This window comes from Sciurus vulgaris (assembly GCF_902686455.1).
Source record: "Sciurus vulgaris genome assembly, chromosome: 14".
NCBI classification, from domain to species: Eukaryota; Metazoa; Chordata; class Mammalia; order Rodentia; family Sciuridae; genus Sciurus; species Sciurus vulgaris.
Genome location: NC_136475.1, coordinates 76325676 through 76349538, shown reverse-complemented (window position 1 = coordinate 76349538; position 23863 = coordinate 76325676). Strand labels below are relative to the sequence as shown.

The window sequence follows — 23863 nt, the reverse complement described above, 5'->3', positions numbered from 1 at the left end:
GGGATTCTTCAAGCTTACCTAATGCAGTTGCTTTCTAAGGGGTTTTGCTGCTTCCATGCTTGGTTTCCCTCGCCCTCTGAGCAAGTAGGTCTTGCTCTTTCCTCAGGCCTCTGGTGATCCTCACCACACTGGGAACATGATCCTGATGCAGCTTACTTCATCGAGCCCTTCTGTACTTCTGCTTCTGCAACCTTTCTGATTACAATTTCTTACAATTTTTCATCTATGCCAAGTATGTTTTCACCCCAGGGTCTTTGCATGGTAGCTCTTTAGGCTGGAGATAATCACCTCTCCCCAGTGGGCCCTCAGATGTTTACACGACCCTCTCTCTCGTTCAGACTGCTGCTCATGTGCCACTTCCTCAGAGAGATCCTCTCTGACACCTCTATCAAGAACAACATTCTTCTTTATCCCAAACTGTTACCCTGCTTTACCATTCTTCATTACCTTACACACACGCACACACACACACACACCCTCCTAAAGAACCAACCATCCTGGTTTGCCCAAGGGGTTCTGGAGTGAACTTTCAGTACTGAAACCTGGAAAATCTCTGGCAAAAGCTAAGATGAATTGATCACCCTATCCATCTCCTTTCACAAAATAAGCCTGATGAGAGAAAGCACTTTATTTTGCTCTCTGTTGTATCCCCAGCACATGATACAGGGCCCAGCAGAGAGTAGGTGTTTAATAAATATGTATTGAATGAATGCATGAATAGTTTCCTGTGTCAAATGGCATCGGGTTTAAACTCTCCTACCCAGCATCGGTTCCTTCTGCACCTGGCCCTTCTTATTATTCCACCCAATTTCCTGCTACTTCCTGATACACAATCTTCTCCACGTATTCCAGTCTCTTTGCTCTTCCACAAACTTCACCAGAAACATTTCTTCCCATGAAGAGCCCTCCCCTGTCCTTCCTCCTGAAGCAGTCTCTTTGACCTGCTTTGTTTTGTTTTGCTTTTGAGATTTGCAACAGTTAAAAAAAAAATGGGGGAGGGATGCATGGGTCCCTATCAGAATTCCCTGGGGCATTGTTTCAAAATACTTGTTCCTCTAACTCCCAATGCTGAGAGTTAGTTATGACATTCTTGAGGGCAGAAGGGGAAACCAAAGGTTGGTATTTTGAAAAAAAAAAAATACAGTGTTGATTCTGACAACAAACATACAGTTACTTTAACAGAAAGTCACTGATCCAAATCCTACCATACTTCACAGCCCAGTTTGAATCCTTTTGCAGCATCACTGCTATAAACACCTTTTCTAATCTCCTGGTCCTCTCCCTCTTTGGAATTCAAAAAATCTCAGGATCTGATCCATACCCTCAGGCAGTGGTCACACAAGAGCCACTTAAGAATATGGACAAATGAGGGTGCTTATGTGTCTGGCCAGGGAGCTCCAGGGATGTGCATGGGGTAGAAGACAGGTGATCCCCACCCTGCCCCTGGAGGTAGTTGAGAGTGATCTCTTCTTCCTTTCCTGAAGACTCTGTCCCACTGCCAGTCACCCCCCCACTCTGTCTGCTCCATTCCTGCTGTGAGGTCATGACGTTTGCCCTCACAGAGCACTACATCTGACCCACCTTACCCCCACTCACTGTTTCTCTCTTCCTCTCACAACATTGCCCTAGAGCTGGTTCCTAACTAGCCGAAGCTGACTAGAAACAAGCTAAAGCCTCGGAGGCTTTGTTCCCACATCTGAAAAAGAGAAGAGTCCTGCCGCAGAGCATTTCCAGGAGGCATTCAATGTAATAATGTCACTTAAAATTCCCAGCAATAATGGAATGAATCAAACATCATTACTCTGTAAATTTATGAATATGCAAATGGTATGCTGTTACTCCATGTACAAACAGAAACAACATGTATCCCATTTGTTTACAATAAAAATAAATTTTAAAAAATTCCCAGCACACCCCTGTCATCCCAGCAACTTGGGTGGCTGAGATAGGAAGATTGTAAGTTCAAAGCCAGCCTCACCTCAGTAACTTAGTGAGACCCTAAGCAACTCAGAGAGACCCTGTCTCTAGATAAAATATTTTTAAAAGGAGAAGCCGGGGATGTGGCTCAGTGGTTAAGTGTCCCTGGATTCAATCCCCAACACCAGGAGAAAAAAAAAATTCCAGTACATGGCATATCCAGCCTGTCACGTGGGCACAGGCCCTCCCAACCAGTGTAGTTTTCTTAACAGTAGCATTGCTATGAAAAGCACCCTAATGGAATCAGAGTTTGTGATTGTACAACTACAATCTCTGGGTGGCTTGTTCAAACCAAGACTAGAATATAAGGGGCCACGGCAACCTTGAGTTAAGCAACTAGGAAGTCACTCTGAGCTGGTGGCACTGTTAAAACATGTGGGGACACAGCAGAAACTTCCTATGTTAATTGTTGATCAAATTGCCCTGGAAATAAAATATAGGGATATGGACAAACTTGGGATGCCAGATTCCAGAGAATTCCTGGACAGAGGAGAAAAAGAGGAGGTTCTCACACAGTGTAGTGGCTTTCTAGTAAAAATTTGAAAGCAACAGAGAGATGGAGACAAAGAGATCCAGATTCAAGACCTAGTTTTTCTATTGTCAATGCAATTTAAAATTTCTAGATATCAACTCCCTCAACTGCAAAGTCAAATGAGATTAAAAGTAATTGCATCCTTTAGATAAAAAGTTCCCAGCACAGGGCTGGGGATATAGCGCTGTTAGTAGAATGCTTGCCTTGAAAGCACAAGGCCCTGGGTTCAATCCCCAGTACCACAAAAAAGAGAAAGAAAAAAAAAAGTTTCCAGCACAATATTCTCCCTCCCCTTTTAACTTCTGTCCTTACACTCCCTATCCTTTGGTTTGGAAGCCAACTCCTGCCTAACGACTAACCCCCAGACACCATGACCTGTGCTCAGCCCACCTTGCCTGAGGACTCAGAGGTATCTGAGCATCCTCACTCTTCATCTGTTAGTTCAAGCTTTGTCTCTCATACAGGGCCCAAGGATGTTTGGGAATTGGAATTGGAATTGTCTTCATGCCTATTGCTCAGGGTAGTAAGAAGTAGAGATGAGTTTTCTGCCATATCAAGTTAGAATCCTCAATGGATTTCCCCCATAAACTTTGTGTTAATTGGTGGTAAGAGTCCATACTACCATGGATACTTTTCTATGGTTGCATTAAGAATTAAATTGATTTTGCAGACTGATCTGGGAATTTAACCACCATTTGTACCACAGTCTCTGTGGGAAAATATATTCTGGTTTCCAAACAATTGACCTTTTGGACTTGATCCAGTTCCTGACTTGGGGACAGCTTGTACAATATTATGTTACATTTTGAACTTCGTTTGTGTGTCTTAGAATAAAAGACTTTTTAGAGCTGGAAGAAACATTGGAGATTGTTGACTAATGGACATATTTTATAGGTATGAAACCAAGACTCAGAAAGACAGACTTGTCTGAGGATATTCAACCACAGTGGTCACCCATTTTGAAGCCAATGCTTTCTCCACTAGCCAAATCATTTTGTGGTCAGCTTCCCTCATAGTCATTAAACTACTTAAAGGTTGGGAGGTCATGCCTTCTCCGGTACAGATTCAAACACACCAAGTGTTTCATACATACTTAATCGGTCCATTATACACTTCACTTTAGAGTTTTATTCATTATGAGAGCTCCTTAAAACAACAAGTACCACTGGGCATTTTAATTCCTTATTTATAATACACTGGATCTGCTTTATATCAAGATTCAAATAATATTTCATACATATCCTATTTAAGCAGTATTTTCTGTATAAAAGTCCTCACTGGTGTTGGATATAACCCTAACCTAATGCATGTTTTTCACAGCTTACAGATACATCTAGTTTTAGTTTTAGGAGACACATGCCATTAGTTTTAATGTGGTCTTAGTGGGAATCTACTCGTTTTATAGCTCCATTAGAAAACTCAATGCTTTTTTATTTTTATTTTTTGTCTGATTTATCAAAACCAGTTAAAACAGTGACTGAGAAAAACATTCAGAGGTAAAGGAAAAGGTACATCACACATAATTTGGATACATTCAATGAGAAGAGAGCAACTGTTATTAGAAACAAAACAGTTAAACTGTTTCATTTGTGTGAAACAAGTTTTCACACTGTATCCTTTCTGGGGGAAACAAACAGTTATTGGTTATTTCCTGGTATCTTGCCTGAAGGATGGGAAGACATTGATAGAAACAATTTTACATCTGTAGATGACATAGTTTCATTGTAACAAAATAGGACTGACCTAAATATATCCTGGCCCTGTACTGCCATTACACGATAAAATGAAGGGCCATAGGACAACCCTTCAACTATTAAATAATGTGGTTAAATAGTTGTGATTTGTGGTAGCTGTTCAACCAACTTTAATTGCCTTGTAGTTAACAGTTATCTATAGCTAGTTAACTCATTCAACTACTAGGCATTTATTTTGCACTCTGTTGAATGTATAAGAAAGTTAGTTTAAGATTAAATACTCCATTGAAAAATGTGTGTGTGTGTGTGTGTGTGTGTGTGTGTGTGTGTGTGTGTGTGTGTGTTGGGATAAAAGGGAGGATATAGATCAAGGGCAGGGAAAAAGGCATTTGGTTATATTTGCTTTAAAAATTTTGAGCTATAGGCCAGTGTGGTGGCTCACGTCTATAATCCCAGAGTCTCCAGAGGCTAAGGCAGGAGGATTTTGAGCTCCAACCTACTGAGTTCAAAGTCAGCCTCAGCTTCTTAGCAAGGCCCTAAGCAACTCAGCGAGACCCTGTCTCTAAAAAAAATATTAAAAGGGTTGCAGATATGGCTCAGAGGTTAAGCGCCATGGGTTTACCCCAGTACCAAAATAATAGTAATAATAATAATAAAATTTAAAAATTGAGCTACAATAACTGAAGACATGTCTTATGACTTAGTTGATAATTTTGGCACTTTGATTATCCTCTTGTATGTGTACTAAAATTAAATCAAAACTAAATCTTAAGGAAAAAATCTTGACCCTGACCAGGTATACCACGTGAACCTGGCATTGTATTGAGAGGGGTGATCTCCTACAAATGTTGACAGATCCAAATTTGATGTTTTAATTTCCTTGAATTGAGCTGACTACAAAAGCTTTTGACATTTGACGAAAGGAAGGGCTATCCTCCAGGTATACCTAATAAAATTTAAACTTAATGCCACTCAAGACTTTATTAAAGACTTGATGGAAAGGATTTCTATTGACAGAAAGACAGACTAAATGTTGACAACTCACTTAAAACCTGTCTTGGATTAAGCCAGGGCAGCAAAGAGCTCACATATCACAACCTCCATATGTTGCTACTATTCCTACTCACTTTCACGCAATATTGGTGATTGACCAATATTGAGTGGCATAAAAGAAAAGCATCCCAATGAAAGTCTTTGCTGTATTTAATGTAAGGAGTCATAAGCTGCTGTCCATTGTGTTCCAAAGTGCCTTCTTCGAGGACAAATCCATAGGGACATGGCTCTGTTCTCAACAAAGTGATTGCTGGGTTTCTCTAAGTACTGTTTTTTGTTTTTTTCTAATGAACACTAGGGTGCCCCAGACAGTAAGTAAAAATAAGGGCATGATTTTATTAAGATCCCCCCAAGTTATGAAGCCCTAGGCCCCTTTCAACCAGGAAGTCCAAATAAAATGCAGGAGTTTACCTTCACAGACATTTCTGGAATTACCCCAGGATATTGACATGTGACAGAGATGTCTCCCTAGGCCTAATGATGTACTGATAAATATTCAAGGGCCATTATTCAGAAATAAGACAGAAAAGTAACTATGACTGGTGAGATTATAGGTGATTTTTATATTTTTTCCTTCATTTTCCAAATTTCTTCCAATAAATACATCTTTGCTCTGACAAAAAAAGAGGGGGGCGGGTACCTACTCTAGAGGCAAATCTGACCTGAACTGACATGAGGTTAATTTTTGTCTTTGTTTCACATAATGTAAATATTCATGAGATTTGGGGGGTGGGTAACGGGGATTGAACTACTCAACCACTGAGCCACATTCCCACCCTATTTTGTATTTTATTTTGAGACAGGGTCTCACTAAATTTCTAAGGGCCTCACTAAGTCACTGAGGCTAGATTCGAACTTTTGATCTTCCTGCCTCAACCTTCCAAGTTACTGGAATTACCAGTGTGCACCACCACACCTGGCTCTTGAACTTATTTTTAATTTACTCTGCTGCATACATTTATGTAAGCTACCTTGAATCCTTTCTTCTGGGATGAAGTTGGGTATGAATAAACATACAACAAAGAATATAGAGTGGTGATGAGCCATTTCTTTACACCTTAAGGCCCAAAATGAACTGGCGGTAATTGCAGAGTCTGTGAAATCTACTCCAGACAGAACATGGTTATGAATGGTTGACTGTTCTAACTTCACACACAGAGAGGGAGTATATGACAAACCTTAAGAGTGCATATGCTGGCACTAGATGTCTGGGTTTGAATCCTAGCTCTGCTCCTTATTTGTGGGATTGGGAGCTAGGTACGTGGATTAACCCCAGTCACAAAATAAAAATAATGGTACCTGTAAGGGCTGTGTAAGGATTAAATGAGATAACACATGCTATCTCCTTTAAAACAGCGCTAGAGTACAAACATGAATCTCAGTAAATGTTAGTTGTTGTTAGTGATACATGAAAGGAAGGAGCCCTGCCTTGAGCTTGGGGCAGGGTTATGTCTGGGTTTAAGAAAAACACCCAAGGAATGGGTCAAGGCCATCCATCTGACCACTTGCCAAAGCAGGCTAAATACAGTTGCTTGCCTAGATCCTTTAGATGGATACTTTTTCTCCTGTCTTTTTAGAGGCAGTTATTATATGATGGAAGGAAAGTTGAGCAACTAACCTTCCCTAGATCCCATGTTTCTTCTTCTATGTGACAAGAGACTTGGTGGGGGCTGCAGGCACAAAGATAAATGTGTTTTTCGCCTCTGGGAGTTGAGTGAGTGTGGGAGATAAATGCTTAAATAATGGCAAGATAGGAAGATTAAGCAATAAAACACAGGCATGAACAGAAAAGCACGGTGGGAAAATGGTATCCGCAGAGTGAATATGGTTGTAAGGTGTGATGCACGCGCTAATGAGAACATAGAAAAGAGTACCCATGTATATTTTTACTACTGATGATTCTTCCAGGGTCCACTTTAATGCTTGTTTCATCCAGGGACACCTGGGGAACTAGTCTTGTAGAAGGGTGGGTTATAAAACCCCTTGTTTACTAAGTCAAACTTTTTCAGCAGAGTAACCCCTTCATGCTTACACACATCTGGGTTTCAAACTGCAGTCCACGTTTCCTGGTTAACGGAAACGTGAGAAATTTCTCGCAAAAGCAGAGAATGACGAAAAGAAAAGAAGAGGAAGGCGGAAGGGTCAACAACCACTCTGCCTGCAAAGCGATCGCGCCCGGGGGTGCAGCGAATGAGGAAGGTCAGCTCTGCCTACGAGTCCTCTGCGCAATGGGACCTTCCTCGGCTATGCTAACCGGTATCCCTCCCCGCGCCTGCGCCGCCCGGGCGATTCGGCCCAGTGGACGTGTAAAAAGGAGGGCCACGCACCTCCGCTCAGTCGACAACGGCGGGCGAACCGCGTCCACTGCGACTGCGCGAAGGCCTGGAGGGGTGGGGAGTGCGAGGGAGCGCGCGGCGCGCCTGCGCGGAGGGCGGCGTGGCGCGGCGGCGGGCAAGGGCCGTAGGGAGTGAGTGGCGCTGCGGGTGGGGCCGTCGGCGGCGCTGGTGAGCTTTGCGGAGCTGGGCGGTGCCGAGGAGGAGGAGGTGGCGGCCTGGGTCTGACGCGGCCGGGTTCGTGGGGGCCCTGCTTGTTTATTTATTTATTTATTGTGGGTGCCTCCGAGTGTGCGCGCGCTCTCGCTGCTCGGCGGGGAGGGGGTGGGGGGAGGGCCCGGGAAAAGGGGGAGTTGGAGCCGGGGTCGAAACGCCGCGTGACTTGTAGGTGAGAGAACACCGAGCCCGTCGCCGCAGCCTCTGCCGCCGAGAAGCCCTTGTTCCCGCTGCCGGGAAGGAGAGCTGGTGCCGACAAGATGGCGGACGGGGAGCTGAACGTGGACAGCCTCATCACCCGCCTGCTGGAGGGTGAGTGCGGGCGCCGGGCATCCCTCGCTGCCCTCGCCGCGAAGCCGGAGGGGCCCCTGCCCGCCCGGGCATCAGTCCCCGGGAGGGCGGGCGAGGAGGGGGGGAAGAGGCCGGGGGGCGCGGGCGGGCGGCCTCCGGAGCGGCGGGGCGAGAGGGGCCGGGCCCTGGGACCGAGGCCGACGAGCCCATCTGCGGAGACAGCCTGGGGAAAGGGCCTCGGGGCTCCCCGGGCCGTCGTGCTAGCCTCTGGTGACCCTTCCAAGGAGGGGGCGAGGGTGCCTGCCGCTGGGCATTGTGTGTCCCTGGAATGTGTATTTCTTCTCTGTTCTCTTTGTGCGTTGCCCTTGGTTGCCTCCGATTGTCGTTCCGGGAGTAGATTTTCTAAAAATCCTCCTCTCCGGTAGGACTGTTTCATCTGCTCTGCATTTTTACACGATGCGCTAGAACCGACTCTTCTTTAAGGAAAGGATCGAATTAGCGGGAGTTTACCGACAGTTTATTATTCGGCGTGGGAAAAAAAGTGAAACAATGTTGATCGGGTTGAAGATACATGTTAAGAAAGGGGAAACATAGAGATACGTTTGTTTAAGCAATTGACTTTGGGATTTGAACGTTTAACAGGTTTGAACGGAGTTTGATTTCTGTACAAACTTAGTGAAGGTCTGTGGTAAAGCCTCTCATGGGTTGAGAAGGTATTTGCATACAAGTCTTCGCAGCATTTAAAGTTTTCAGGGCCCTGGTGTTTTTGATTAGTTATGTGTTAGAACATAGGGGGAAAGGGAAGAGGTGGAAAGGCCAGTTGTATCGATTCGTCTCAGGATTTTATGCGAAGTTAAACGCAGTCTTTTGCCAAAGGGTCTCTTTACCCTAAAATTTGTATGGTCATTGTTTTGTATATAGGAAAGAATTTAAGTCTTTTAAAATAGAGTCCTCTTTGTCAAGACATCTTCCAAGGATTGCATATATACTGCTGTATTTCCTATAAAATTACCCGAAGGTAAATGTTTACTAGAGCGAAGCAGTATGTACTTACATTTGGAAAATCATCAAAGAAGAGTGTATGACTTTGGGGGAGGTACTAAGTTCCTTTTTACAACTAAAGTGTTGTTATCTAAAATTTTTGAACATCGTTTTCGTGTGTATCCCTTGTGTAACTAAATTGATATATTCACCCGAGATGTGAAAGCGTTCCAGCAGTCTGCGAATGAATAGGAAGCAAAAGTTTTACTAGGAACGCGTATTTACCTTTTCTTTTACTATGAAGTTATTCTAGGGAGGCCCCCTGGTGCTTACAGTCAGTGCTCACTAAAGACTTTGTAGTCTTTCACAGATGTGAATGTGTTTGTTTGTTTTGGGGGGGTTGTACTTTGCATTGCCCTATGAGGAAATTACACTTACTTTTAAATTTTTGTATCTTGTTAGTCTTCAGAGTTTATCTTGGCCATCATTTTTATATATTTTAAACTGCTGGTAAATTTAAATATTTAAAAAATCTGATATTTGTATGAACTTACTTTTTTATTTCCCATATACATAGACTTATAGGCATAAAACAGTATATTTGTGTTAAAATGTGCTCAATCTAGAACCTTTCAAGTCAGACAAATGTACCTTTTTATGACTACATATCCTTAAGTAATTTCTCTAGTGGGGGTTGAGGTTATGGGGCGGAGGGGGATGGGACACATGGGAAAGTAGCCTGGATGATTTCATTGTGAATCCAGATTAAATGTTTGGTTCAGGTTTTGGGTAATCTTTCCATTTTGTTACAAGAACTCTAGTCCAGATATATTTTCCTGGTTTAATTTAGCAAGTGTTTATTGAACTCCACTGTGCCAGGCACAAGGAATCCAAAGATAAGACACGGTCTCCTCATTCAAGGCGATCCCAGTCTAAGTAAGTAATGTTTCGACTTTTCCCAGCCTCTTTGTTTCTATGTTCAGTGTACCATTAGTGAAGTTGCATTACTTCTTAATCCTGCAGAAGCATATTTAGTTTGACAGTGCCTCCCTGAGATTCTTAAGTATTACAGGTTCCTCCCCACCTTCCCAAATCTAGATCATCTAAGGACTTGCCCAGAGCAGGTTTGGATTTTCTTGTAATTATTTTTAGGCTTCAAAGAAAAAAATTTTTGTCTCCCTTTGTTTTCATTAATGATACGTGCTAATTAAATTTAACTCAGATTCAAGTGATGGTATTTTATAAAGCTGCCTAGAGCAAAATAGCTATGGTTAGATTTTTTTTGTTAAATGAAAGTGTGACCAACAAAAGATACATAATTACAGTTAAGAATACATTTCAAGAGTTTTATAGTGTAGCAAGTGACTGCAGTTAATGAGGGTACATTGTATTCTTGAAAAACAGTGAATGTGTGCCCTCACCACAAATATAACCATGTTAGGTAGACCTTTGTGAATTAGCTAGATTTAACCATTCTACTGTGTATATGTGTGTGTATATATATATATACACATATACATACACACTTTAAAACATTACTTTGTACACAATAAAAACATTGTTATTTGTCAATTTAAAAAATTGACAATAAGGGAAAAAAATTCAGCAGGACCTGATCTCATTTTAAAATGCTTTTTGTAGTTCCATAATATATTCCTGATTCTCCTTTTTTATGTTTGTTGTTATTGTTTTTGTGAGGGATTTGTTGTTGTTTTGGTTTGGGTGATTGAACCCAGGGGCACTTTACCACTGAGCTACATCCCCATCCCCACCCCCTTACCCCCTTTTTTTTTTTTTTTTTTTGATAGTGTCTCGCCAAGTTGCTTAGGGGTTCCATAAGTTGCTGAGGCTTGGCCTTGAACTTGGGACAGTCCTTCTGCCTCAGTCCCCAGAGTTGCTGGATTACAGGAGTGCACTACCACCTCTGGCTCTTCTTTCTTTTTTACTATATCGAATTGCCAATCAGATGTACACAGTTTTAGTAACTACATTTTATGAGCTACTTTGCTTTTTCTCTTTTGGTTGGTCATATTATCTAATCAGAGAACCTTTTGGACATTTTAATAAATTTATGCTATTTAATGTAAAACAATAATACTGGTTATTTGGATAGTACATGATTCTTTAGTATATTTTCTTGAGTTAAGTTTTACTTAGAACTAAAAGCCAAAGACTTCTACTACTTAATCCCCTGCTACCACATTCCTCTAGCTTACTATAGTGCCCTTGACTAAATTGAAACTTCTTTGTTTGGGTAACCCAGAAAACCCAGTAAAAGCTTTTTATTCAGATTAGCTCTTCACTGAGGAGTTAGGGTGAGAGTGGGAGTACAGCAGAATCACCTGGGGGACTTAGTTCAAACTATAAATGCTGAATTTATTTTGGGGGAAGGGAAATGGGATGAGTAGAATCTGATGCATTTGGGAGGAGGTTAGTATGTTAAACTGCTGCTGGGTGGTTGAGATAGTGCCATCTCTGTTGCCAACCACAGACATGATCCAAGTATTTAAAAACTAAGCTGTGCTAGTTGATAATTTGTCTATTATGCATCATGCCTTCAGTATTACATATGAAACCATGTATTTGGGATTTGCCTTTTTTCAAATTATGATAGTAAGTCGTTCTTATTGTAGAAAACTTGGGAAATTGAAAAGTATAAAAGGGAGGAAAGATCCCCCATAATTCCACAATCCAAAGATATTCCTTGTAGTACATCATGAATGTTTTTCCTTGTCATTGAGGTGTCTTCAGCAATATCTCAAAAGTAATTAGTCTGTGATAGACTAGCTTTCTTAAGGTTTTTTGTTGTTTGGGTTTTTTTGCCACAAAAAACAAGCCCAAATGAAAGCTTGTACAGAGGCTTTATATACCACCAGTTGTTGAATAGTCGCACTACATAAACCTACATGGTAAAAAATGTGTCTCTATTTGGACCCACTAATAGCTTTATGAAACCCTTGGAATACTTTTTTTTTTTTTTTTTTTTTTTTTTTGTTTTGACCTATCAGCTATCTGAATTTGTGGAACTGCTGTGGTTGAATGTGTATCTTCTTTCCTTCCTTGTGGATCACATAATCTTAAGATTTAGTTAGGCTGACAGACTAAGCAAGTAGGAAATTTTCTCTTGGTGTCTTTTTAAAGGTTAAAAAAAGGAATGGATTTGCAAAATGAAATAGATAAATGAAACCACATTAAAGACCCCTCCTTTTTAAATGGCAGCTTTATTGAGATATAATTCATGTACCACATAGTTTGCCTATTTGAAGTGTGTAATTCAGTGGGTTTTTAGTATATCCACAGAGTTGTACATCTGGCATCATAATCAGGTTCAGAACTTTCTCTGTCTCTCACTCTCTCCCCGCCCCCCACCACACACACACCCTATTCCCAGAAATAGACATTCCCATTTTCCTTTTATCCCTTTCCCCCACAGCCCTAGGCAACCACGAATCAACTTTCTGTCTCTCTGAATTCTGGACATTTTATATAAATAAAATCATACAACGTGGTCTTCTGTGACTTTTAAAAAAAATGTTTTGAAATTTCATATGTGTTATAATAACATGTATCAGCATTTTATTCTTTTTATAGCTAAATGATATGTGAACATACACCGTTTATCAGTTGATGGACATTTGTTTTCCCTTTGGCCTATTGTGAAAATGTTGCCCTTAACATGCTTTTGTGTGAACTTATGTTTTCAGCTTCCTTGTATATATAGTTCGGAATGAAATTGCTGAGTCATATGGTAACTAGCATTTGAAGAACTAACACCTCTATGGATTGAATTGTTTAATTCTGACTGAGGAAGTGCTAGTTGCTCCTGGCAACCTCTGCTTCCACAGTGAAAGTTGTATATAAATCTGAGGCAAGAGTTAGTAGAAAAGAGCAGGTTGGGGACTCAAAAGGATCACCTGAAGGATAGTTTGTTTCTTCACTTGATTCTTCTGAATGAGAGACTAGATAACTGATTCATAGATTAGGGAGTTCCACTCATCTGGTTAATAGTTCCAGCAAGTAAGAGAATCTGACAGTTTGAAGAAGTAGCCCAGAAATGTTTTTATTTTGTGATTTGAATGTAGAACCAGAGCTTTTCTGGATGATGTCTTAAGTCCAAGATAAGGATTCATGGGAATTTAGAGATCTATTTAAATTTGAGACAGTATTGTATTAAGATTTAGGATTAGTGAGGAAGATAGTAAATTGCATCTAGTAGGTTTTTTTCCTTTTATATTTTATATTCCACTTCGCTTTTATCATTTAAAAGACTATACATTTCAGTGGTGTGTATTCTCAGTTATATCAGCCATAAAATAATATAAGTATAGAGAAATGGCAAGATACTTTAAAATATTGACTAAAATCTTAAGTGTTTCTGAAACAAAGAATAATCCTGGAAGTGTGGGATATAGAGAGTCTAGGAGAAGAAATGGTTTGTAAATATCAGCGAGCTTGACAGCGGTTTGGTGGGATGGTGGATGGGGACTCCCAGTTGAGTTTTCTGTGATTTAATTTTCATTGGATACAAATTTATACCATTAGGCAGAGACTCTTGCCTCACTAGCAGCTGTAAATAGCCATTTTAAGGCTTATCTTCCTGGAAAATAGAAAATTGATGACAGTAGGAGGGAAAAAAGGTCAAGATCACAACTCTTCATTTTCTTCCTACACCACGCCCCTTATTCCCATGATTAAATTGGGTTCTCAAAAGTCGTGGCTATTAGTGGATAAAATGTAATCTTTACACCTCATTCTTTGAAGTGTATCATCTAACAGCGTTTTCATCAGATTGATAAGATGAAGATACTTTAATGGAGACAAAACCATTCTGCTTCTAGAGGTAGAAAGACCAAAAAGAAACTTATTCTGAAGTTAAGTATAAATAACTAGTAGCCAGTGTTTTCCTGGTTTGATGTAAGAAATCAATCTTTGGGTCTAGTTGGGTACTTGTCATGTAGTAGGGAAAAAGGCAGTGGTGGCCTTATTCTGCTTCTGCATTGTTGGCGTTTGGAGTAGAGTGATTCATGAGAGTATGTGTAACCTTCCTGAAATTCACTGGCCTTAAGGCCCTCCATTCTCAAATTTACCTGCATTTATTCAAGGACAAGTATAAGTATTAGGTTATGTGCTTAACCTAATGGGTTATACCTTTCATTCTTGATGCATGCCCACACTGTGTAATTGGAGGTTTTGACACAGCTTATTTCACCATGAAGGAATTTTATTCCAAACATGTTAATCAGAATATCCCTTAGTAACAGAAGTTCCCATCTGGTCAGTTACAGTTGACTAATATACTTTCTTTTAGTACTTGTCTGATACCATTTCCATTTCCCCTGGTCTTATTTTTTATTTTCAAGATTAAGAGAAATCAAAAAAGTTAACTTGTCAAAATAAATTTAAGAATATCTGGTATTACATAGCTTTCTCTGATTTTATATCTAACAGTAATAATAGCTCAGTATAAAATTTTAAACAGTAAATTGAAAAGGAACTTTCATAGGTACTTCATATATGTTGTAATATAACTAAATGATGTATATGTTGTTTGATTATCAGATAATGGAGCCAAAGTAGTGAGAGAAATGACCAGATTTCTGAGTGAGAAACTTGGAAATCATCAGAAAATAAGGTCTAAAGTAGATGATGGAAGGTAACAGATTTTGTGGGTGTCAGACCCCAACTGCAATAGTTATGTGAATCCAAAATGATAACCAGATGTTTACTCAATTAAATGCTTATCCAAGAAATATCAGGAAGTTTTGATGCAGTGGGGAAACCATGTTGTATAAGGTTAAGGATACAGGTTTTACGTGTACCTTAATTTCAGCTCTGCTCCAGTTTCTTCTGCGTATTGGGGATAATAGTAGGTACCTAGTTTATAATGTATATGTTAAGATTAAACTGGTAAGTCACTTCAAGCAATTCTTGGCACATAAGAAGTTAGAAAATGTTCGCCATTGTTATTGCTTAGTACAAACCTGAGCAAATAGGTAATAGAGAACTCTTGATGATGCTGTTTTATACCTTGCCTATACAGTACTAATTTTTGAGAAGGCAATTTCTGAGTACCGATTAATGTGTCTTTTCACTTTGTGTTCGTAGCATACAACCACAATTCCCATATGTATGTATACATGTATAGAATTTTCTTTCCCATTAAATCATATTCCAAAGTGTACAATCTGATCTGTCATTCCAGTTTTGGCGCTGAACAGGGAGAGTTATTTCTGGGCAGAATAAAATGATGCAAAGTTCTTTTAGAAGCTGTGTTAAATAACTTTTTTAATCCTGGGATTTGAACTCAGAAGAGCTATATCCCCAGTTTTTTTTTATTATTATTATTATTATTATTATTATTATTTTTAATTTTGAGACAGAATCTAAGTTGTTGAGATTGGCTTCTAACTTGCAGTCCTCCTGCCTCAGCCTTTCAAGTTGCTGGAATTACACATGTGCCTGGCTTGTAACTTTTTTTTTTGACTAGGGACTAGGTCATTAGATCCCAAACTTGGGACTCCTTTACACTTAGCTTCCCCATACTTTTTAGAAGTATTGAGGACAGAAGCTTTTATTTACCAATAACTCACATGAATTAAAAATTTATAAATATTTACTCCTCATTTAAAGTAATAATAACCTGAGATATTTTAGTATAAAGTTTCATGAAAAAATCTTTATTAAAACAAAAATAGAAGAGTGCTGTCATTTTATATTTATGCAGATCTTCAGTGTCCTTTTACATAGAAGACAACTGAATTCTCCAGGCTAATTTGAGACTGTTTTGGTTGAGTACGTTAAGAAAATCTGCATTAATAAAAATGTAATTGGAAAAAGTAGCATTTTAATAGCTTTTCTAGATAATTATGGATATTGTTTGATATTGTATCAAAAATCAACAAGTGGTAGTTTTTAAAGGTTAGTTGTAAGATGAATCTGAAATAATATCAGTGAATCTTTTTCTGTATACATTGAAGTCCATTGATCTTGTACTTTAAATGAATCTTGTAACATACGTTAGTCATTTGGAAATTGGTTCCACTGAATTGTGTAGATTTCCAAATGTTGACACATCTTGTACAATGTTAACCTATTAAAATCTCAAGTTTTCAGTTCACATATTTTAGTGAAATTAACACAGGTGCATTAAAATAAGTTGCAAATCATAATCTAGAGCTTATATTTTCATATATATACACATGGAAATATATATATTTTTGAGGGATTTTATCATTCACCTATTTTTCTTAAAAGAATAGAACTTTAAAAACAGTATTTATTTCAAAAATTACTGTAAGTGGTATGTTTATTGCTCAGTTTAAGTTTTTATCCGTGTCCCACATCTGGGACTATAGGATTTAATGGATTTTTTAAAATTACATTTGTTAATACTATAACACAATCTCATGAGAACAGTACTTAAGTATGGAAAAGCCATCAGATTCATGGTGCTAGATGCAAATATTCCTAATTTTTACTTTGAAGCTTTTAGTTTTATCCTTGGCAACAAATTCCATCTATTATTTTCTTTGAAACGACAGATCGAGTTTGTTTGGTTTTTTTTTAAGAGTATCTTTGAGTTAAGGTTTAATAAAGTCAATAATTTTTATTTCATTAAGGGCATTGTTGGTTTAACTGACCTTTGTGTTTCTTTGTTAAGTGCATTGCAGTGAACGGATAAAACTGTGGTTTCATCCATTGTGCTTTTCATTAAAAAGTGTTTAGTGACAAACATAAGGCCCTGGGTTTAATTCCCAGTATTTGGGGGGAAAAGTGTTGTGTTAAAAAAAAAAAAAAAAAAATGTAACTTGATCATCTTAGAACTAAAACAGTCTTGCAAGTGTTTTTTGAGACCACACAACAACCAGTGTGTTATGGTGCTTTTTGTGGGTACTTTCCATTTTATCATATAGAATATGAAAAAGACATATATTCATGAGTTAAGGTTTAATAAAGTCAATAATTTTTACTTCATTAAGGTCATTGTTGGTTTAACTGACCTTTGTGTTTCTTTGTTAAGTGCATTGCAGTGAACAATATACAGTGACTATAAATGCTGTTTGAGCCCGCCTGACAAACTGCATAGTATGCTGAGGATGGAATCCAATGACTCACACATGTGAGGCAAGTGCTCTATCACTGAGCCACAATCCTAACCCTGTAAAATTTTAATATTCTTTTTGTTGCTATAGACTTTTATGCTACATATGGAGAAATTGACCCCACAAATTTAGAAAAATCTAGATTTGACTGTCATCGATTAGTATATAACCTTGAATGAATAGCGGGGGCGGGGGCACTTAGAGTAAAAGGAAATTAAAAATCAGTGGTTAATGAAGATTACTAAGATTTCATGAGGCAGACATGTATAGGTGGAAGAATTAGGGTTTGGTTTGTTTCTTTTTTCTTTTTTTTTCTTTTTTTTCCTTTTTTCTCGCCATCCTTCTTATTTTAGAGAAAATAATTCTAAGTAAGAACCTGTTGGAGAAAGTACAAATAATTAGTGAAAGGTAACATAGTGTGCATTCAACACTCAGCATATATCACACACCTTTTGTAATTTAAAAAGCAAGCCTACATTGGGAAGATTTTTATGCAAATAAAGTTGGAATATAATGGTGGAGTACAATTTTTTGTAATATGTTAGAAAATGGAATTCTTTGGACAAGGATAATATTTTGCTTAATTTAGGTTCAAAGTTAGTGTTCTCCATCCAAATTGCAAGTGTTATTCAGATAGTGATTTGTAATGAGATTTTATGCATTTCATCTTGAAAGATGTCTTCACACAGATTAAAACTACCCAATACTACTATTAGTCTATGAGCATGATTTTAGTTGAGCATATTCATCACTTAGAAAGCATTTATAGAATTCTCTTGATATTTGCCATTTAACATGTCATTACTTTGAGATTAATTACTTCCAAAATCTGCACAGATTTTGATGTCCAAAATTTATTTTGCACTTGAATGGAGGTTTGAAGGATGCCATATTTTGAGCATAGAAAATATACTGCAATTTTGTGTGGGAATAAAGATCTCACTTGTTACAACTTTTGGCAGCAGGGAAACTGTAGAAAGCAGCTTGTTTGTGTTTCAAACAGGATTAGTTGTTCTCAAATGACTTTTACCACAGCGTATATTTACAAAAAGGGTGGGGTTTTTTCTTATAGTTCAGGGTTGAATTTATTAAGAAACATTATCAGGTTTGTAGCTAAATCTAATTCCTAAAACCATTCTGATTGGTAATAATGAAGATAATTCTTACCATTCACACAAATTTCATTTTAAACCCTGAGTTAAAAAAAAAAAAAAAAAAAAAAGTCACAACAAAGCTATCGCTGCTAAGCCGTGAAACTGCTGTGTTGGTGGGGCAAATCAGGATATTTAAGAGCAAATGAAGTTAACTGTCAGTTCTACTGGTATAATACATGATAGATTAAGATACTTTTCTACAGAATAACTGCACCATAGCCTTTAAGCACCCAATATTATCACAAGTTAAAATTGTCAAACTAAGTCTTTTTATGCTCCATGTGTATTTATACCACTATTGGTTAATAACATGTCTTGGAAAATCACACTTCAGGTTGTACTAAATTTTCTCAGCTTCTTTGAAAATATCCTTGCCTGTAGTTGTTCCACACAGGCTATTCTTTAAAAGCTAACTTTTCAGCCACTTCAAAGTCAGCATTGGCTTGACTCCTTACGTAAACAGAAGTATTGATATTTGTCATTTATTCAAGAACCAAGGAAAACTGCTCAAAATCATCTGTCTTGTTTTTAAACTGTTATTGCTCCTAATGTCTTCCAGTCTTAAATTACTGTTCTTACAGAAAGGTTAATAATAGTCTTTAAAATTTATTGTCTCAAATTTCTTTGATTTTCAAATGAAACACAATTTAATTAACCCACCATTGGTAATATGGCTTTTCCTCACTTGGCTAACAGATGAGTCAGTTGGAAGCTTTGGTAACTTTTTTTTTTTTTTTTTTTTATGAAAAAATTCTGTGATGAACCAAATAAATGCCTGATTTTATTCAAATAACAAAATTAATTCCATTCTTAAGCTCAACATTCAGAGTCCACTTTAATCATGTTGAGTATACATTGGTAATAAAAGTAAAATAAAATACCATGGTATAACAATAAGAACAATACTTCATGCTATCAAGGTTTAGTGGTATCTCTGTAATATGTGGTACTCTGAAAAGTAATGCCACATGTGGTTCCTATTGCAGCTACTCATCTCTGCTGGTAGCATGGTAGCTCATTGATAATACATAAACAAATGAGAGTGGTTGTGTTTCAGTAAAACATTCTTTATGGACATTGAAGTTTGAATTTCATGTATTTTTAAAAACTTTTCATTATACAATTTTTATGTATAACAAAGTATTGTTCTTTCATTTGCATTTCCCCAGTCATTTGAAAAATGTGTATTCTTAGGTCACAGGCCAGTCCAAAATCCTTAATGGACCAGTCTTGGCCTCAGGCCTTAGTTTACTAAACCATGGTGTAGTTTTTCCACTATTCTTATGTGAACATGTTGTGTAGAGAGACTGTACTAGGAAAGGAAGAAAGAAGTCTGGGGCTGCTAAAGTAGTTGAAACTTAAGTCCAGGAGACAAGGGACTAACACATAAACTAACCTCAAACTCTCAATTAGACCAGGTAGAGTGACGCACACCAGTAATCTTAGCAACTCGGGAGGCTGAGGCAGGAGGATGGCAAGTTTGAGACCAGCCTTTGCAACTCAGTGTCCTGTCTCAGAATTTTAAAAAAATTTTGAAAGGCTGAGATGTAGCCAGTGGTAGGGCACCTCTGGGTTCAGTTCCCAGTCCCAAAGAGAGGAAAAACCTTTAGTCCTTTAAAGTCATTAGCTGACTTCAAAGGTACACTTGTACAAGAGAAGATTATAAGAAACCCAGCAGAAGATAGTAGCTGGGAAACCAAAGATCTGAACAATTACCTCACCATTCTTCTAGTGCCAGAGAGGCAAATGTTCAAGCCATACACCAAGTTAGAGGACCCTTGTTACATCCCAAGTTTTCCATTGAGACTCTATCACAGCCACTCTCTAAGATTGTAGGCAGAACTGAAATAGAACATCTCTCAAGAAAATGTGGGTGAGTTGCTGCTACTTTGCTAAAATGAAACAACTCTCTTTGGAGGAAGATGTCACCTAGAATTTTTGCAGTGTTTATTCATGATCCAGTATTTCATTCAGCAAAATGCTATAGCACATGCTAAAAGGACTAAAATTGACCAAAAGCAGAAAAAAGGAAACAGATCCACAGATGATTCAAATATTAGAATTATCACACAGGGATTTTTGAATAATGATTAATATGCTCATAATAAAGAGGAAGAAGATAAAGAATTTGTTATCAGAGACTTGGAAACTCTACTACAATAACAACAAAAATACAGTAACTACAACTCAGAATTTGGTTGTTGGATAGAGTGCTAGGAAAAAAAAAAAAGAGTTCAATAGAACTTATTCAGCACTGAGAAAACAAATGGAGGAAAAATGCAGAAAAGGGAATGAAAGACATGTGGGACCCAGTGGAAGCATCTAATGTATAATAGGACTCTCAGAGAGGATACAGTAAGATAAAAGAAATACCAATGTGTTTCCAAACCAGAGAAAGAGATGGAAATGCAGATTTTGAAAGCTCTGTGGCTTCCAAATCAGATAAATAGAAAGAAAACCGTACTGAAATCAGTAATAGATTAATTGCCAAAAACTAGAAGAAAAAGAGAACAAAGAAGTTATTCCTTACAGGAAACAGTAATGTGGCTGATCACCTAAAACTATGGAAGCCAGAAAAGGATAGAACAGTTTCTTTTAAAACACTGAAAGAAAAAAATAATGCTGACCTTAAATTCTAAATCTAGTGAGCATGTCCTTCACAAGTAAAAGCAAAATAAAGATAACTAAAACTGAAAATTTATTGCTAATAAACTCTCTCTTGAAAATACTATAGGAAGTTCTTTATGTTGAAAGAAAATGGTGCCAGGTAAAAGCAAAGAATTGCATAAGAAAATGAATAGTAAGGATAAATGTAAGTAAACAGATCAATTTGAACTGTTTAAAATAGTAATTTTGGCTTGTGAGATTTAAAATATGTGAAAATGACATGTAACAACTGTAGAACAAAGGACATTTGTGATTTCGAAAATAGCCACTAAATGAGAAATAAAAATATGTAACTAGAAAAGTAATAGACAAAAAAATGAAATAATACAAAATTGATTATTCCCAAGGAATGCCAAAAAGAAAGGAATAAAGAACAGATGGTATCAGGGAATGATATGGGCCAAATTATATTGTTAAATTGTGTGTATGTATGAATGTGCAACTAAATCCCACCATCATGTATTTCTGTAATGCACCAAATTTTTTTTTTTTTTTTTTTTTTGTGGTACTGGGGATCGAACTCAGGGCCTTGTGTTTGCAAGGCAAGCACTCTACCAGCTGAGCTATCTCCCCAGTCCATAATGTGCAAATTTTAAAAATGGGGGGAAAGAACACATGGGACAAAATGAAAACAAATCTAAATCAAACTTTGTCAATAATTATAGTAAATATAGAAGGAGCAGATATTGACATTAAGATAAAGCTCAGAAAACTAAACTATATACTGTTTACAAGGGAAGAATTTAAAATTTAAGAACACAAAGAATAAGTTAAAAAAAAATAACATCATGCACCCATTAACCAAACTATAGGTTAGGAAAAGCTGTATGCTAAGAAGTACCACTAAAGAAGGGTATTGCATAATGCTCAGAGGGTAAATTCAATTGGAAGATATAATAATCTTACATTTTTAAAATGTATTTAATAATATAGACCTAGAACAAAACAGTTGATAGATTTAAAAGGAAGACAAAACCCACAACCATAGTGGGTTAACATACCTTCTCAGTAACTGGTAGAACAAATCGGAAAAAAATCAGCAAGAGCACAGTTTGAACAACACACCTTAGTGGACCTAATAGGACACACAGGATATATGTGCTTTTAAAGTATGTGTAAAACAACCATAACAACATTTACTAAAGTATGCCATTTAATGTATCATAAAACAAATCTCAGTAAGTTTGAAAGAAATCAAATTGCAGGCTTCATTTGTAATAAACTAGAAATCAGTAATAGATTGGAATTAAGTTGTATTCTTAATAGTTGGAAATTAAGTTGTATTCTTTAATATATCTTATAGACCAAAATGAAATAGCAACAAAAGTGATAAAAAATGTTGAACTGAATGATAAAGTATATGTCAAAGTATGTGTGATTGCAGCTAAAAATATTGTTTAGAGGTTTATGTATAGTTTTAAGTGTAAGTATTGGGGGGGGGACGACTGGGCCTTAAGCTTCTATTTGAAAGCAGTAGAATAAGCAAATTACCATCAAAGAAAGTAGAAGTAGGAATGTAATAAAAATCAGAAATCAGTAAAGCATAAAGCAGATATTTTTAAAATGAAATTATTAGGAAGATTATTATAATTTTAAACCTAGAAAGACTGGAAAAATTGAAAAAATTATCAGTGAAGATAAAGGAAACATCATTATTAAAAGAGACAAAAGAGGGATTGGGGTTGTGGCTCAGTGGTAGAGCGCTTCCCTAGTGATGTGTGAGGCGCCGGGTTCAATCAGCACCACAGAAAAATAAAGGTATTGTGTCCATCTACAACTAAAAATATTGTTTAAAAAGAGACAAAAGAGGCAGAACAAATAAATGCAACGTGTAATTTTACTCTTGGGTACAAGGAAATTCTGTAGAGCACATATTTGGAACAGTTGATAAAATTGTAGTATCTTCTTTTAAACATTTGTGTCAACATTAAATATCATAAACCAGAGAACTTGTATTACGGCTATCAGAGAGTATTTTTAGGAAATAGATATTGGTGTATTAAGGTATAAAGTGGTGTGATATATGTAGCCTATTCTCAAGTGGTTCAGAGAAAAGTATTTTTTTAAGAATATTTGGGGCAGGGCTGAGGATGTAGCTCAGTTGTGCCTTGCAAGCACAAGACCCTGGGTTCAATCCCCAGCACTGCAAAAAAAAAAAAAAAAAAAAAAAGAATATTGGGGGCTAGGGTTGTAGCTCAGTGGTTGCTTGCCTAGTATACACGAGGCTCTGGGTTGGATCCTCAGCACCGCATAAAAATAAATAAATAAAGGTGTTGTGTCCCTCTAGAACTAAAAATATATATTTTTAAGAATAATAATATAAATAATGCCAATAAATTTAAATAAACTCATTTTGGCTAAAATGGAATGTTTATATTTCCACATACTAAGGCTTTATGAAAAGCTGCATCGTTTAAGACAGTGCGGTTTTGATGTAAAAATTGACAAAATAGTAATGGAGTACAATATCCAGAAACACACACTTGTTTATGGTCACTTGATTTTCTACAGAGCTGCCATTCCAAGTTAGTGGAGGAAAGAATGGTCTTTTTGATAAATGGGACTGAATCAGCTGGGTATCTGTATGGATGAAAATTCACCTGTTACCTCAAACCACATACAAAATTAATGTGAGATGGATTATAGAATGAAATGGGCTGCAACAGCAGAGCATCTAGAAAGACATTCCTAGTGAAGGCGAAGATTTCTTGAACAACATGCAAAAAGCACTAATCAATGAAAGATTGGTTAAATTTTAAGATTGTTTTAATTTTAGATTCATTGAAATAAATAACTTGTGTCCAACAAGGCAGCATTAAAAATGTTTGTTTTAAAAAATGAACAAAAGACCTTAAAATGAATT

At 37.4% G+C, this 23863-nt stretch overlaps 1 protein-coding gene and 1 long non-coding RNA gene across 3 annotated transcripts in view; one reads left to right on the top strand and one right to left on the bottom strand.

Moving 5' to 3' along the window:
• Window positions 1-7640: 7640 nt before the first annotated feature.
• Window positions 7641-23863, top strand: part of PPP1CB (protein phosphatase 1 catalytic subunit beta) — a 39512-nt gene continuing 23289 nt past the window's right edge. Inside the window, exons 1-2 of one of the 2 annotated variants that reach the window (XM_079110343.1) lie at window positions 7641-7760; window positions 7978-8117. In XM_079110343.1, the coding sequence (XP_078966469.1) occupies window positions 8066-8117 (52 nt within the window). In that variant the 5' untranslated portion in view covers window positions 7641-7760; window positions 7978-8065. Of the gene's footprint in view, window positions 7827-7977; window positions 8118-23863 lie in introns of both variants that reach the window. The other variant, XM_079110342.1, reaches the window with a different exon arrangement.
• On the bottom strand, window positions 9455-17134 carry LOC306643960. Its single transcript, XR_013759131.1, has 2 exons — window positions 16753-17134; window positions 9455-16650 (listed from the first exon to the last, which is right to left on the bottom strand). It is a non-coding gene; the product is annotated as an uncharacterized lncRNA (long non-coding RNA).